The sequence below is a fragment of the Lepidothrix coronata genome, unplaced genomic scaffold (assembly GCF_001604755.1).
Source record: "Lepidothrix coronata isolate B3197 unplaced genomic scaffold, Lepidothrix_coronata-1.0 Scaffold8, whole genome shotgun sequence".
Classification (NCBI taxonomy): Eukaryota; Metazoa; Chordata; class Aves; order Passeriformes; family Pipridae; genus Lepidothrix; species Lepidothrix coronata.
In genome coordinates, this window is record NW_016690188.1 from 7,206,715 (window position 1) to 7,223,370 (window position 16,656).

The 16,656-nt window shown below is 37.5% G+C and overlaps 1 protein-coding gene across 2 annotated transcripts in view; it reads left to right on the plus strand.

Moving 5' to 3' along the window:
• The first annotated feature begins 372 nt into the window (after nucleotides 1-372).
• Nucleotides 373-16,656, plus strand: part of LOC108510047 (gamma-aminobutyric acid receptor subunit pi-like) — a 47,487-nt gene continuing 31,203 nt past the window's right edge. Inside the window, exons 1-3 of one of the 2 annotated variants that reach the window (XM_017839690.1) lie at nucleotides 373-411; nucleotides 9,113-9,201; nucleotides 15,116-15,219. In XM_017839690.1, coding sequence (XP_017695179.1) covers nucleotides 9,146-9,201; nucleotides 15,116-15,219 — 160 coding nt within the window. In that variant the 5' untranslated portion in view covers nucleotides 373-411; nucleotides 9,113-9,145. Of the gene's footprint in view, nucleotides 412-9,112; nucleotides 9,202-15,115; nucleotides 15,220-16,132; nucleotides 16,210-16,656 lie in introns of those variants that run through there. The other variant, XM_017839698.1, reaches the window with a different exon arrangement.

Sequence of the window (16,656 nt, forward strand, 5' to 3'; positions counted from 1 at the left end):
TGGGATGTGCCAATTGCAAGAAGAAAACCGAGGCAATAAGCAGGAAGTTTCATGCAAGCTCTGCTACAGAGGCATGGCAAACAAAGAAGCCGTGGGAGGCGTTGCCCCCCGAGACTTTTATCTGTCAGGGATCCCTCACCACTTCTCTGCCCAGCATCCTTTCCCCCAAACACACTGCAAACTGAAAACGGATGGAAGCGAGATTAAGCAAAGGAGGAGGGGCAGGGAAGGGGCAATGCTGCTTAGAGGCACCTATGGGGGCTTGAGCTACAATGACAGGGGGGCCTTCTCCCTCTGCCGCCCACTCCCGGCCGTGGGCGGGCTCGAACCCGCGTCGCGGCGGCCCCGCAGTGCTCGGCCGGCTGCCAGGCTGCGCGGAGCTCCCGCCGCGGGGCCGCGGCCCCGGCTCAGGTAAGGCGCGCTGGGCTCGGGAACGCGGCACCTCCCGCCGGGAGCCTGTCCCCTGCACCGCTCCTCTCCCGGGGGCACTCCTGCCTTCCCTTCTGATCCCTCCCCCTCCGCTCAGTTGTGTCTGGTTTTTTTTGTTTTGTTTTTTTTTTTTTTTTTTTTTTTTTTTTTTTTTTTTTTTTTTTTTTTTTTTTTTTTTTTTTTTTTTTTTTTTTTTGTTTTGTTTTTGTTTTTGTTTAATTTTTAATTTAGTTTTTCCTCTCTGAGGTATGGTTATTTGGCTGGATTAAAATAACTCAGAACAACTCAAATGTCTATTAATGAAATAGGTCAAATCTAAGAAGAGAGTGTCCCCCCAAAAGCCTTCAAAATCTCTTTTTTAAGAACAGTGAATGGCACTTGGAGAAACTTCTCCCAGAAAGATAATGTAAGAGCCAGCTCCCATTTCCCCCCTTCTCCAATTCCCTATCAAATCTGCACATCTCACCTCAAATGAATATGTGGATGAACAATGTGCTAGTACTTAAAAAGATGTATAATATTTAAATGAAAGTAGATCATGTTGATTAAGCCTGTTGTTGGGCACCAAGTAATGAAGAAAGGGAATACTTGAATTGAATGAGAGCATTTTATTTCTCTAGCAGGCTTTTTTTTTTTTTCTAATTATATAAAAAAATCAACTGCCTATATACACAATGTCTATTGAAACTTTATAAATAGGGTTCTTAAAGGTTGTTCTTCATCATGACAACTCCAAGTAATTCTAATGACCTGTCATAGAATAAAGCTAAAGAAGTTTGTACTTAAAGGAAAGGAAGATCCTGCAACAGTCACACACTTACCACATGGGAAGATTAGTTAAATCTGTATCAGTGGAAAAAATATCAAATACATATTTTATTGGAAAATGCTACTTGCTTTCAAAGCTGCTTGTGTGATTTCCTCTTAGACTGAATTCCTTATGACTTTGAGCTCAGTTCCACATTTCAGTCAGAATAACTCCTCTGACTTCAACTTTACTGGTACAAAAGTGTGCAGCTGAGCCCAGGATATTTAACTTTGACAACATTCACAATTAAAAGCATTTTTTCCTGTGATTACAATTTGCTAAAATATGTGATTCTTCTAAGTAGTTTTAATTATATTAATTTGTAATTTCAAATACAAGAGCTTCCTTGATTGTAAAAACCCTAAACTGCTTTGATCATGGATTTTCTTCTTTCTGGTCTTTCGTCCTGTTGCACTGCTGAGAATGGTTAGTTTGTAAATCTGGTTACAGGACATTTACCAACTCAGTGATGAATTAGACCTTGGACTCAAACTGAGAAGCGTTCATTTCAGGACTCAGAAAAATAAAACTTTTTCTAGAAGGTTTCAGACATGCATAACAATAGGAAAACCAGAAAAATCTATGGTTCAAATTCACAACTTGCATGGAAAAAAAAAGGCATCACTGGGGTAGATTCCCTCCTTTCTTCCCCTTTCCCCCCAAACTAACAAGTCTTTGCAACTGCAAACAAAATTAATTGCAGACCAAGGGACTGATTTTCTGTCGTACATCTCAAAGGCACATTGCAAAATATTCAGTGAGGAGAGAAGATGGATATGATTGAGCCTAATCTGCTACCGCAGGGCTATTATTTTTCCCTCACGGCCTCGAGCATGTGTTCAGTGACATAAATTGACATGACCCTCATTCTCCCATGCCAGAGGCCGCATGGAGGGAAGCTGCAGGCACAATAGTTGGGTCCTGGATAGTTTCTGCAATTTGAGACTGTGAGCTTTGCTTAGGCATTCATCAGGGTCTACGTGGGGAGACTCTCCTCCAGGTTAAGGGTTAGAATATTCTAGATCTGTTAACTTTCATAAGGAACAATAATTTAAGCTGACATCAGAAAGACAGGATTTCATCTGTCTTTTCAAATCAAGTTGTTATTTTCTTAATCCCAGCCAGCATATTCTGTCCAATCTTCTGGATTTTCAACTATTTATATTAATCATGTCTGTTTTGATAGTGCCCAAACAGAACTGTCTCCATATTTGCTACAGGCTATAAAACCACATTACCCTGGTCTGTGTCAGTAGTGAAGTATGGTATCAGTGCTGCAGTAGCTCTATATCTGCTCTCAGCCCACACTTGTGGGTAAGCTTTAGAAACCTAGTGACCTAAAGTGCTCACCTAGACAGCTGTGAGGTCTCAGATGGTTGATGGAAGACCACCCAAGCCATCAGTGTGAGCCACAGTGTTTGCACCTCCCTGCACAGTCAAAACCTTTGTAAAGGTGCCTTTGAGGTTTCATTCATCATTTGCAGCCTCTGAAGGTTACCTACCTCTGACTCAACCCAAACCCACTCATCCATTAAACTGCAGGAAAACAGCCTCTCTGCTCTACTGAAGCCACATGGGTGGGCTGTGACTTGTGACTGTGAGACTAGTGTGGCAGAAGATAATCCCTGTCTACAGGATTGAGTGTGGAGGTATCTGAAAGTATTGACATACACCTTAAAAAGGCAGTGAAAGTCTCAGATTTTAGAGACCTGTAGTTTGGTACCAGAAGACCCAAACATTTGCAGAGTTATGTAGAGGTCCAGCTGCCCAGACAACAGAACTGCGATGTACAGAGCAAAAGATTTAAGTAAAAAAGTCTACATACACGTCTAAACAACCATTAAGAACCCCATACACTTATGATTTGTTTGGATAATTACAAACGGCAGTAAACATCAGCCATGACTCAAAACACCACTAATCTGCTAAACTTTAGATTGTCAGCTCTCTAATACCATATTTAGGAACAAAGTGGAGATAGTTCACTGCCTTTTTTAACTAGAAAATAGCCTGTATAACACATTTGCAATAGATTTGTTAATAGATATAAGCAGACTTCATAATGAGCACTAGCTTTAAGCAGTTATATGAACACATTTGTTTCTTAAAATCTATTCTGTGAATGCTTATTACCACATCCATTTCTGTACATTGTTGAAACCTTTCAGTTCAGTGTTATGCTGGTTGGAAATAGGACATCTGGCACTTGCCTCATGAAGGTAACTCCTAGAATTGTATTGTCATCCTAAACACCCAGTTGTTATGCATCTGAAATTCATTTTCCAGAAAAACCGTATAACACTAACAGCATCTTTGCCAGTTATTTCCCAGCTAATCCACAATATGTAATCTATTCAAAATGCACAGAGTGAAAACAACAGATAAACATATAAAATAATCTTATTATAGGGTATGCAAGTTACTCTAAGTCTTCGATGTTCATGACATTGATAGTGCAGGGAACTTGGCAAGAAATACAGAGCTCAATCTAGAGCACCGAATGTCTCTAACAGTTAGACAGTACTCATATACTTAATTATGTAAATATTAATGGCTAGTCCTTACTCCTTTTGTGGTTAGATGTGCTGATACCAAAAAAAAATTTAAAATGGCTGCAACAAAAGATTTGTTTGACTTTGATTCTGACCTTCCAGAAGGTGTATTTTGAGGACAGTGATTTTACATGTTAACTTGTACGTTATTTGTGACATTGAAATAAGTGAGTTGTTGCTGATACAGCCTGAAATCTTGCTGTACTATTTTTTTTTAATAAACAAACATATTTGTGATACAGATTTATTTGGGAAAGCTTTAGACTCATGAAATGCCTTATACATATATAAATGATTTTTAATTATGGAGTTTCACTTACAGGTCATTTTGCTACATCAGAGAAGCAGTTTTCATTTCTGGTAAATCTTAAATTCATTCTACTTATTTTAACAATATGACCTTCTGCTCTTGAACAATATCTTTGACAAAACATCGCAGAGCACAGAACTTGAGAACATGCTTTCAGATTGGAGTAACTTCCCAAGTGTTTCCTTGAGAAAGTGACACTTTCTATTACCTGGCACATGTGCCATATTGATCAGAACATTATAGCATAACTAGAATCCAGTATTTCACTTTGAACTATTGCCAGATGCAGCACCAGTAGAGATCTAACATCCGTCCAATTGCTAACATAACACTGTCATAACAGATGGCTCCTGTACTGCCTGTCTGTAAAGAAAACATGACAAGACAGCTACTTTCCAATCCTACTTTGATTACTTGCCCAAGGAGACCTACATGGTTTATGCCTGTGCTAGGCAAGGTCAGATGTGCCTAAGGTTTAGAAACAAGCTAGCTGGTATGCCAAAAGCCAGTTTGTCAGCCAAATAAGAGGGTGCCCCTTGTAATAGGATGCAGACACATGCGTTTGTCCACTTTCATCAGTCAATTCTCCAGTTAGACCTGGAGTTTTGCTGCTGCTGTGTTTTATTCCTTCTTTCTAATTTGCCCCATTAAAAAAACTCTCTTGATACTTTTCACTCAAGCTGCGGACTCTGCAGTATTAATCCTAAAAAGAAAAATTATTTTCATGTGTGAAAATTTTGCATTTCCTTCTCTTTCATGATCTGTATATTTCAGGGACACTTAGGAAGTATCACGAAACTACAGCTATTATAAACAGGCATCCAGATTAACAAAGACAGATAGCACAGCACTTTATTCCAGAAAGTGCTTTCTGTTAGTGGCTACTGTCAGTCTGTTGTACGCAGTTGACTTTTCCAAGCCGTGGTGGTTTTGGCTGGGGTAGATTTACTTTTCTTCACAGTAGCTGGTATGGGGCTGTGTTTTGAATTTGTGCTGAAAACAGTCCTGATATTACAGGGAAGTTTTAGTTATTGCTGAGCAGAGCTTGCACAGAGCCTTTTGTGCTTTTCACATCACCCCACCAGTGAGGAGGCTGGAGGTGCACAAGAAGTTGGGAGGGAAAACAGCTGAGACAGCTGACCCAAGGGATATTCCATGCCATATGGTGTCATGCTCAGAATATAATGTTGGGGGAATAAGGGGTGGGAGATGGGTGGCACTCAGAGTGACGGCATTTGTCTTCTCTAGTCACCATCACACACGATGGAGCCCTGTTTTCCTGGGGATGGCTGAACACCTGCCTACACCCATGGCTTTTGCTTCACCTGTTAGATTCTCTTTATCTCAACCAATAAGTTTTCTCACTTTTATTCTTCCAGTTCTCTCCCCACAAGGCAGTAGTGAGTGAGAAACTGTGTGGGGCTTAGTTGCCAGCTGAAGGGAAATAAATTATTTTCTGTGTAACTTGGAAATTAAAATAGTAAGGAAGACCGATCAGAACAAGAGAAGCCAATGAAAATGGCAATACAGTGTCAGGTGCCAATTTAATAAAAGCAAAGGTAGGAGTGAAGAATGAGTGAAGAATCTGCAAGTGACAGTGGCATTTTGGGGCCATATCCTGTAGGTGTTTTTCCTTTTTTTTGTCTGCCTCTCTACTTTTAATCTTATCTTGTAGCTGCCTTCCATTTCCCCACTACCTTTCTCGCACTGAGTCCTTAGTATTTCCAGCTTTCCATCATTTCCCCTCCAGTTGGTTCATATTGATCTAACAGAGGATGAAGGAAAGAATATAAAATCTCACTGGTTACATTGCAGTTCTAGTAGACAGTGCAAGTAGGAGAATCCAGAGCAGGGGAGGTAGTGGTACTTCCCTGGCATTGTGGGTGAATTGCTTCTGACTTTCTAGCTGCTTTTCAGTCAAGCATTTAAAGGCACTATCATTCAACAGTTTGGATCAGGAAGTAAAATGCAACTGCAATGCTAATTCAGCTGATATTCTAAAACCGACCATCTGCTTTTTATTTTAAGATAATTCTACACATGGTTTTAGATGCCTGCAGTAACAGCCATGGGAATTCAGGCATATGGCTACTACCATATGACAAAGTGTATTATCTAATAATTTTTAGTCTTTCCCATGCATCCACTGGCACATAAGATATTTTGGTATAACAGGCATCTCATCCTTTGATTCATTCACACAAAATTCACTTCCAGTGAAATTTTAGGATACTACTACTACCTCTGCCAGCTATCTGCCTCATCCCATTTTAATCTCAAAAGTTTGTGAAACTTGCATAATTCACTTTTCCTGTCATGCTGAAGATAATAAATACTGAATTCCCAAGAGAAATGCCAAAACATTAGATAGCATTTACAGTCCTAATCTGATGTGATTTAAAGTAGAAAAGTGTTGTTGTCTAATCGTATGAGAAACTGGGGCAGATTTTTTACCTTCACCTCAATTACTTAATGATATGTTTAGAACATGAAGATGTGTCAATATATGCATAATAGTCTGGACATCATGAAGTCTGTCTAGTTAAACCAAGTGGCTCAATATTCTTTGCGGAAAACAAGTTGTGTCTTTTTCTAGGCTCTGTGAGAGAGGAAAATATTATGGGTTCTGCTGAACTAGTTTTAAATACCAGTAGTTACATAGGTACACATAAGCAAGAAGTAATCCTGCTGTGAATGTATAGTATTTGACAAAGAAATGCATGACAGGAAAGGTCCAGATGTGCAAACATGCCAAGAGGCAGGCTTTTCAACAGAACAAACCAGCTCAGTAAGCCTCATAAAAAGGGGCAGCAGAGAAAATGTGTGCGTGCATGCAAGCGTGTACACACATGCAGCAGAGATTTATATATCCAGCTTAAGTATTAGCTGTGAAACCTCTTAAGACTTCAATAGCTGCCCAATTCTCTTCTGTGACTGGCATGCAGTGTCTCTTTGCAGTGATGGGATGCCAGTTGACATGGCAATTAGATCTCTTGATTAGTATTTCTTATATAGAAATTACAGATGCTGTCCTTCCTGTTATTTCCACGCTCTCTCTTCCTGAGCATACAAAAGTAATCCATGCACTGTAGTATGGATTTGACTTTTCATATGTTAAAGACCAAAATCCTCCACCCCATCCTCCCATAAAATTGCTGTATTGGGTGTTGGTAAAGATCTAAAGGTAAACTAGCTGCTTTAGAAAGAAATCAGTAATCAGCCTACTCCTTTTGATCTTCAGTACTGTAAAAGCTAAAATCAAATAAGTACAGAAATATCCATAGGTTCCCTTAATCTGTTTATAAAGGATCTTCAGACATATTAGGAGCTCATAGTAGCAATTCAAAAGCTAAATGTACAAGCAGCTTTATGAAGTACTTATAAAGTCGGTAAGAGGCTTTTTATTTTTAGCGTATTTTCCTGTGAGATAAACATAATGAATGTAGAAAGCATCCAAGCCCAAAATGAGACACACAAAAGAGATCCCACGATCTGCACCAGGAGTGTTACAGAATCAGCATGTAGAGAGCAATGTTCTGACAACACCATCTGCCCATTTGTGCTGTTTTTTCCTATTACCAGCTCTCTTAACGTCTCATGCGTGATTTTCTGTGGAAGTCAGGAGGAGTATATGATTTATTTTGACATTAATATTTATCAGGCTGGTGTATGCCTAAAGTATCAAAGATGCTGAGAATGTTTACTCGTTTTAAAAGCCATTTAAATGGCTTTCCTTTTTCTTTGGAGACATTAACAACTCATTTTGTCACTTCACTGTTACATAAAAGTCATGTACCATTCACATGGCATTAATTTAAGTAAATACCACTAGTATTACTCTTACTAGAACTACAGACTGAATGGAAAATTACTTTGGGGTTAAAAAAGTTTGCTAACATTTTACATTGGTTACTAAAGGATGGTGAAACAAAGCTTCAAGTTGCGAAGCTTCAAATTCTTTACTAGTAGCAATTTATTGGGAAATTAAACTGCAAGATACTCCTGCAAAACTCATTCTGGACACTGAAAACATTATGTTTGATTGTCCCTTCCTAAAACCTGCAACAGATATTTCATTTTTATTTATTAACATTTAAATATTATTTTGCAGATTCTCGGTAGGTAACATTCCTGTCATGTGGGGTTTTTTAAAGTTTTGAAGCAAGTCTGAAAAACAACATTTCTCTGCTCTGATGAAATATAGCAAAAGTGTGCACAGTCTGTGAATTTCAGATCTGTTGCATGACTGCATTAAACTATGGATTGATACTCTTTTCATCCACAAGTGGATTACAGAGCTGACAGATTACTTAAAATAACCATTCTGGATGTGAATCACACTGACAAAAGCAAAGAAATCCCATTCAGAAGAAAACATCTTGCCTCAGCCAAACATTCTTAGAATGTGGATGCTTATATATGATTATTTATATAGGGTCAAAGGATTTTTTTTTTTAATAGCTAGAGGTAGAAGCATGTAATTTCATTTTTTCTTGTAAACAAAAGGATTAGCAAAGTTACATATCATAGGTATGGATACTACCCATGAACCTGAGATGTTGCTCTTAAACAACTCTGTGTTCTATGATGGGGTTATGTGTTTCCATTACAAGGAGTGCACTGATGTGCCAGAGATGCACTCATTTACAAGCATGAATAGGAAAGAAAAAATTCAGTGTTTGCAATTCTCCTGCACAGGATTACATTATTTTTTATATATTTATGTATAATATATATATTTATATTTTTAGCAATTTTCTTAATATTTAAAAGAGAGAGGTGAAAACGAAAGAGCTATAGGTTACTGGAATGCATCTTCTGTTGGTAAGTTAAATAAATCCTGATGCCATCTCTTTTTTTGAAGTTTTGAGAGTCTTCTAATTGATGTGGATATTTACCAATACATTTATAGTAGAAGCCATTCAAGATACAAGTGTTGAAAACCTTGGGAAGTTAGTGTATTTGAAAAGCAAATGCGTTGTAAAACATTACCTCTGTACCTTTTGTTTTTAGGAGCCAAAAGAACTTCTGAAACAACTTGTGACAATGTATAATCTTAAGTGCTGCAGTCTGAGAGCCCTTTTTCTATTGTTCCTCTATAGGTAAGAATTATTTGCTAAAAAAATATTATTTCTTCAATTTATAATATTATCTGTTATTTTATAATAAATTTACTTATAATTAGAAAGATATCTGACCAGGTAACAAAGTTAAATCCTCTTGACAGTTGAATCTTGTCTCTTACAAATATTAAAGAACCGGGGTATTAATAACAGAAATACAGGACTGAACTTCATGAATCTCAGCTGCCTGGATTGAGTTACAGATTTTTTTAATTGGAAACATGGATAGGGAAAAAAAGAATGAAATTTAACTTAAACAAATGATCCATTGGATGGAGGATGACTGGGTAGAGAGTGTGAATAGCATTTCAGATGCTTAACAAATTTAGACGAGCACAAGGTCCTTGCCTGTAGCATAGTACCTTGCCCAAGGACAGAAGCACACAGTCCACCTGGATTTACTACAAGCTTGAGATAGTAAAATCATCACTGTGCACTAAAAGGAGAGTATCTTAGAAAGAATTACCTCTTTAAAATACTGTTTTCTTATTCTCTGTTGATGAAATTGTGAAGTCTTGAGGAAATCTGAGTTGTGTTAAGCTGGAAAGTGAAAATGATCCCTTCTGTGTACAAGCAACCCTTCTAAAAGTATAGTTGCCATGACAAAAAAACTTAAGATAGAAATGGAGCACTTAAAATATATTGCTGATAAAAAAATGGGGAAAAATATTCTTTATAAGTAATTCTAATAAGAAAATGTAGGCATGGATGGTTAAACATTGTCACCATCAGCTTCAACTGAAGTATTTAAAGCCTGTGAGCCAATTTTCTATCTAGAATTGCCTAACCTACTTTATGTCTCACTAAATTCCTCAGTATAAGATTCAGCCTGAGCTTTAGCTCAAGTGGGTGTGCAAACAGACTTTCACCCAGTTGTAGGGGCAGGTGGAACAGTCTGCTGAAAGGGAGTTTAAAGCATCTACTTCCCCCACCTTTTTCAGTACTATAAAGAGGTCTTCGTCCAGAACACACTTGCTCTAATTCCACCTTCCTTCCTCATCAGCTGAGACTCGCCACATTCTGTAATAACTAGATGACTTATGGCTTAGCAATAATAAAACATTGCTAGGAGATTAACAAAATTTCAGAAGCATCTAAGTAATAAGGAGGCAAAATTCCCCCAGAAGCTCAGCCTGTGGTATATAGTTGCCTTCATTATTATCAGACAGACTTTATGAATTTTCTTACAGCTTCATATGGCTCTGAGTATCCAGAAGCACAGAGTTCATTCCTGTGTAGTATCCATGGGAGTCACGTGAATGCACAACACCTGTTTAGCTTAGATACACGTGCACTGCACTGAGCTGATGTCGTCCTGTTGCACCCAAATCCAAACACAGGCAGAGAAGCAGCTCTGTCCCTTGGTTATCTCACAGACAGGATGATGCTTAGGTATACAAATGCATTTTTCCAGTGCAGAGGTGTTTGTGAAAGTGCTGTTTAAAACAAAACCGATCCTGCTTGGCACTAAAACACAGAAATATTTCTGAGCAATATCCAAGGGCTGAGGTGCACCCAAAGCAAGGAACATGATTTCTCCCCAAGTGGTCCCTTAGATAACCCACCTGTATAAGCTCTGGTTAATGTGTGAAGAGAGTTTCCTCTAGTGAGTACTTTATAATCAGTAATGGTGTGGGGTTGTTTTTTTTCCCTTTCTGTCTCTCCCTTCCTGAATGACACTTCTTAACTTCACTTTCAGGACTTGACATTAAATTACATTACAATCACATCAAGGGCCCATTTTTAGTATTAAAATCTATATCTGGGGAGTAGCCCAGGAGTATTTTTAATTTTTTTTAAGTAGAAATGAAAAAATTGAGGCAAATTTATCTGAGTAGTCAATAGAACACGCAGTTCAAATCATTATCAGGAATCAGCTTAAGTAAATGTATGCTATGTAGTCCTAAAAAGGGCTCTCATTTGTTTCAGAAAGAGTGTTTTCAAATTAAAGAATGTTAGCCTGGGTTTATGGAGCTAGAGACAGAAAATTCTGTGGGATGTTTACTTCTTTTTTTTTTGACTGAGCTTAAGAGTACATATGTCACTTCAATGTTTGTTCCTGTATCTGGTAGGTGGTAGCATAATACTACAGTTTCAACCTCACCATTTAACAAAAAAATGGTGACAGTACTGTCTGTTTTGCAGAGAATTAATCAGTGATGTAGTAGATTTTGCTACAGTTTATCTATAAAGACCATAAAAAAACCTTATCGTTGAGCACAAGTATGAAACCAGAAGTAACACCTTTATTTACATCTGTAAACCCTTTTCCTGTCAGTGAATTGCCTGAAATAAAGCTTTTTTTGTTCTTGTTTTCCTGAGGGGAGTGCTTCAAAAGCTTGCTCAGACTGTATCTGGCATTTTGTTTATCTTCCCTCAGTTCTAAGGTGTTTCTGTCTCTTTCATGATACATAACTTCTGACAAAAAATAGCCAGGAATAATATTCTCGTACGTGTCTAGACTGTACTTTTGCTTAAAGTGGTGATATATACTATGGTTTACGGCAAGTGTTCCCTCTTTCCCCTCCAGTTACCCCATTCTGTTAAGACACTAACTTGAAAGTGTCTTAAATAACAAGCAGTTGTTGTGCCTTCCAAGTTTAGCCAAGCCCATAAAAATACTAAGTTTTTGAGCCATAAGAATAATTAGGGAAAATAAATAATTGCAATTCAGATTTTATGAAAGCAAGCATAGGTCATTGAACCTGATGAGTTAAAGCATTTAAAGCACTGACAGCCCAGAACAGATAGATATTCCCAGCTGACAAATATACTCAGTTTGGTTCTGTAAAAGCATGTTCTCTCCTCAGTGGCTGGAACAGCTGTTTCAAGGCAATTCCATACTTAAATGCATGCCAATGTATCTCACATACATTAAGAAAATGAAGGAACTAAAACATAATCTGCATTTAACTATAAAACACATAGTTAAATATAACAACAGAAATACTGGGTAAAAGAGAAGCTTAGATGAATTGATGAGAAGATGTACATGCATAAGTGGAATGAATCTCAGCTTTTACTTTTATCCTTTGTGAATGTTTGGAGCTGTGAGCTCACTCTTGCTTAGCAATGAAGAGAGGATGTGAATCAAAGAGCACTTTAAAGGAAACAGAGCATCATCCCTTAAAACACAGAAAAGCTGAACCCCTTAATGCACATAACTTCTGTAGATTCCTTGTCTTTCAACACTGACAATCTGCTTCTGAGTATCCCCAAAGTTACCAGGATGGTAACACCACACACATTTAGGAGGCATCAGGTTCCTCTCACATATTGGCTTATAGGTCTTCTCAAAGGCTGTATGGCCAGATAGCACACAAGGGACAGTGCCTTGTTAATTCAGAGCCTCAATTACTGCACAACAGCTTTCCCAGGCCAACACGTTCTTACTTAACCATAACATTCAAAAGACCAGTGATACAAAGCTACACATCATGTTTTAATGAGGGGAATTATGAATTATCTCAGGTGATTTAAGGGAAGGACTTTCATAAAAAGTTTTAAAGCTATATTTCAGAAAATAGCTGTTAACGATAATGAATCAGAGCTCTCTACAATTGCATACTGATCAGCAGAATAATATTATACCCTTGCACTGGAAAAGAAACAAGTTTTCCTTTATGTTTCACAGTGTGTAAGACTTATTCAAGAACAATCCAGTTCTGCTGTGAAATTAAACTCATGCAGGTCACTAAACACTTAGCTAAAATTTATATGTAAATTACAAAAGCCTAGATATCAATTAGAAGTACAGTATTTAAGAAATCAATTACATTCAAGTACATTTCCAATTTTAACACCTTTGTGCAACATAAAACAGGTCTTTGGATTCATATTTCAACTCAATTTGAGGTGTGTTTGTTTCTTTAGGACAAAACTTACAGGAGAAACTTCCCTTATTTCAATGCTGGCATTACTCAAGACCACTCTTAAGGTTGAGTAAAGTAATAACATAGTTCTCTAACAATACAGAAATAAAAAAAAACAGGGACAAAATAAGGGAGAATATAGGACTTCAAATATCTAAACTATATGTATTACAAGGCAGCTAATGAAAAACAGCTACTTCTGTGGGAATAGGGTCTGGTGAGTAGAAAATTACACATCAATAGCATCACTTCAGGCCAGTGGACACCACATCAAAAACCACAGTGTGATTTGGCCACGCGCATTCAGTGAGATCATTTTAGCATTTAAGCTTTGCCAGTTTAAGATGCTGGATTATTCCTAGTGGATGAAAACCACAGTTTCCTGACAGAACAACTCAAACTTTCTCAGAAACAGAGCAAAATTAAAAACAAAAGATCAAACTTTGGCAAGCTACAGAAGACCGAGAAATATAATGCAGAAGAGCAAGCAGAGTTTTCAGGAGTAGCTCTAAGAAAAGCTGGGAATAAGAAATTCAGTGAGGATTTAGCAGTATTAAGAAAGACCACAAAACACTGGTATCCCCTTACCTATTTGTTTCTTCTCCCCAGGGCCAAACTACCAGAGCTACAGCTCTTGATACCTACTGTAGGAGAGCTAAGGGGCAGAGCTAGTCCCTTTTAGTGACCACTCAGTTCTCATGCAAGGAAGTAAAAAACAGAGCTCCTCTCTCCTGATGAATATATAGGTGGCTGCTCTCCATCAGCAGAGACAATGCCTCTGCTTGCAGCCAGCTGAGCCTCAGTGAGTCAATCAGTTGTCTGCTTCTCACCTTCATAATTCATACCCCACTTTTCTCAAATCATTGGCAACAAGTGGTCAGTACCATTTGTGTTTTAATTAATGAAGAGCACAGCCTGAATCTGTGATGGGTGAGCACACCCTGCTCACAGTCTTGGGGTGCTCACCTTAGGGGTTAGGTAGAAATTAAGAGCAAGGTTATAATATCTTTTGCTGTGGGACTGCTTCATCATCAGCACCATGGCTAGGCTTTGCGAACGAAGATTTGGGAAGGGCTTTACCCACATTTGGTACAAGTGCGCTGGTGGCTAAAGAGGCCAATGCGAGATAGACAAGTCTGGTTGCAAAAGGCTGTGGGACTGCTACCTACAGTGTAACAGCCCTTAACGGCCACAAGTGTCCCCCCACAGCTGCTAACCATTAAGGCCTATAAAAGGTGAAGAGGGATATATAAAAATGAATCCTGAGGGAGTCTGAGTAAAGAATTACAATTTTGGTATATATCCTCCTTAGACTCTTAATTCATCTAATGACTGTCATGTCCTGAACCCCCCATGGGACCATTGCAGGGACCCCAGGGTAAAAATGGGGTTTGTGATTCTTTATATTTACTTCTATGGATTGTATCTGTAGCTGTTTCTGAACAAACAAGGTATTTGAATTCTTACTATGCTTCACTGACTTTGCCCAAAAGGATTATTTCTATAACCTATTTAAAAATTGTGTTGTGAAAGCAGAATTTTAAGAGTGTTTTTATGCACTAGTCTCTGACGTTGGTTTCTGTCTCTCTCTGAGAGCTAAATGTAATGTATTTCATTACATAAAAAGAAGCTTAATTTTAAATACTGAAATAAAGTCATTATCTCTTCCACATTCCTAGATTATAACAATAATGCTCTGTTTACAGATAAAGTATTAAAGAAGATTGTTTCTCAGGTGAAGAGTTAAGAAATAATAAAATTTAAAGAAGCTATAGACTTTAAGCTATGAAAGTGATATTTTTTTCTATAAGAGACTAATGTAGATTATGAAATCTGATATTTTCTGGAATTTTTTTTTTACAGTGCTGCCAAATGCTAGCATGCATCTATTTCATAATATGTTGTCTGATGGACAGTAGTCAACAGTACCCTTGAAACTAATACAGTGTTTTCTTGGAATGTCATCTCTGCTATAGTTGATAATGTCTTTTTAAAACATCCTCATTTTCAATTGCTTTTAGGTCAATGCAAGTTCCTGAAGCTGAAGGAAAAAGTGAAATTCTACCTCCAACTATACAAAAAATAATAAAAGGATACAACAAGTATCTACGTCCATTTTTTGATAGTAAGTAGAAAAGCTCTTTCAGTAAGACTGAGCCATAACATAATGTGGTGTCTAAAACTCAGCAGTGAGAGCAAATGTTTTTTTTCTGTACTTTTTTCTTTCTCTGTGTTTTGCAGTAACTGATGTGATTATACATGTTCTATGATATAAATGTAATAGAAGTGTAATAGCTTTTGTGACTTTAGGTGAAACTTATATATTCCAGGCATTCACAAGCTAAACTTCCAGACCCTGTTAGAAACCCGTCTATCATTCTACGTTTCTTTATGAAATAGCTGTAACATCTTGCCTATTTAAAAGCATAATTTCCTCTGAATTCCTGAACAATAACTATAAAAATCTTTGATTAAAGATTAGAAAGCTTTATATATCAAACTGTTCACAATAGCAAAGGCAAATCTTGTTGCTATATGAAGTATTAGATGCGTCAACTATAAGATTGCAAGAGAATTATTTAATAAATGATTTTTGCCTCAGGTCGTAAAGGTCACTGGACAGATATACTGCAAAACTATGGGGGAAAATGAATCAAAAATGTCAGTTCCCTGCATCAGAAGGCGATGGTCACCAAATTGGAAGACCCACATAGTCCACTGCACCAAGGCTGATTTTACTGCCCTGCAGTGCAGTCAGCTGGACACCTGAAATCTCAGTGACAAACATCTTCCTTGCTTGAGTCAGGCTGTTGCATACACCAGAAATATTGAAGAGTTGTGAGGTGGCATGAAGATCTCTTTCTGGAGAAACTGCAGAACTCTGAAGAAGAAAATATTCTGAATGTTGAAAAGACGCTCAACAGCATGTGTCTATCAGAAAATAAACTTGCAGGCTGAATGCTAGGCAATAGTTTTTAAGCTAGATATTCAGAAGTGTTCGAGGTTTCAAATGAAGATTTTTACATCCCTCTATATATTGCTTAAAATAATTGACTCAAGAGTTTCTCAAACCATACTGTTACCTCTTGCTATCTAAATACCTGGTTCTATAAAGGTACTCTACATCACGTGCAATTTCTGAATTTGTTTCATAAAAATATTAAGATACATCTATATTTTAGGATAAATGAAAACTATTTCATCTGTTTGTTTTTATGGTAATTGTCTCAGCTGAGGATACAACTGCTATAAAATATTTAATGCTCTAAGGAGATTTACAGAAATATAAAAGTAACTCTAATAAATAAACTAACCCTTTCTCACTGGAGATAATTCATAATGTAAAATAACTGTGTTTGGTGGCCATTAATATATTTTATTCATTACTTCATGTTAGTACTAGAAATTCATTGGCACTGCCGTGATTCACGTGCTTCGTAGACAGCAGAGTTTCATTGCAAAATCCTAGGATAGCAATTAAGACCAACAGTAAAGCACTTTTGAGTTACAAATCTCCCTTTTCTTTCCTCAGGTTTTTTTTCCCCTCAGCTGTTTTATTGCA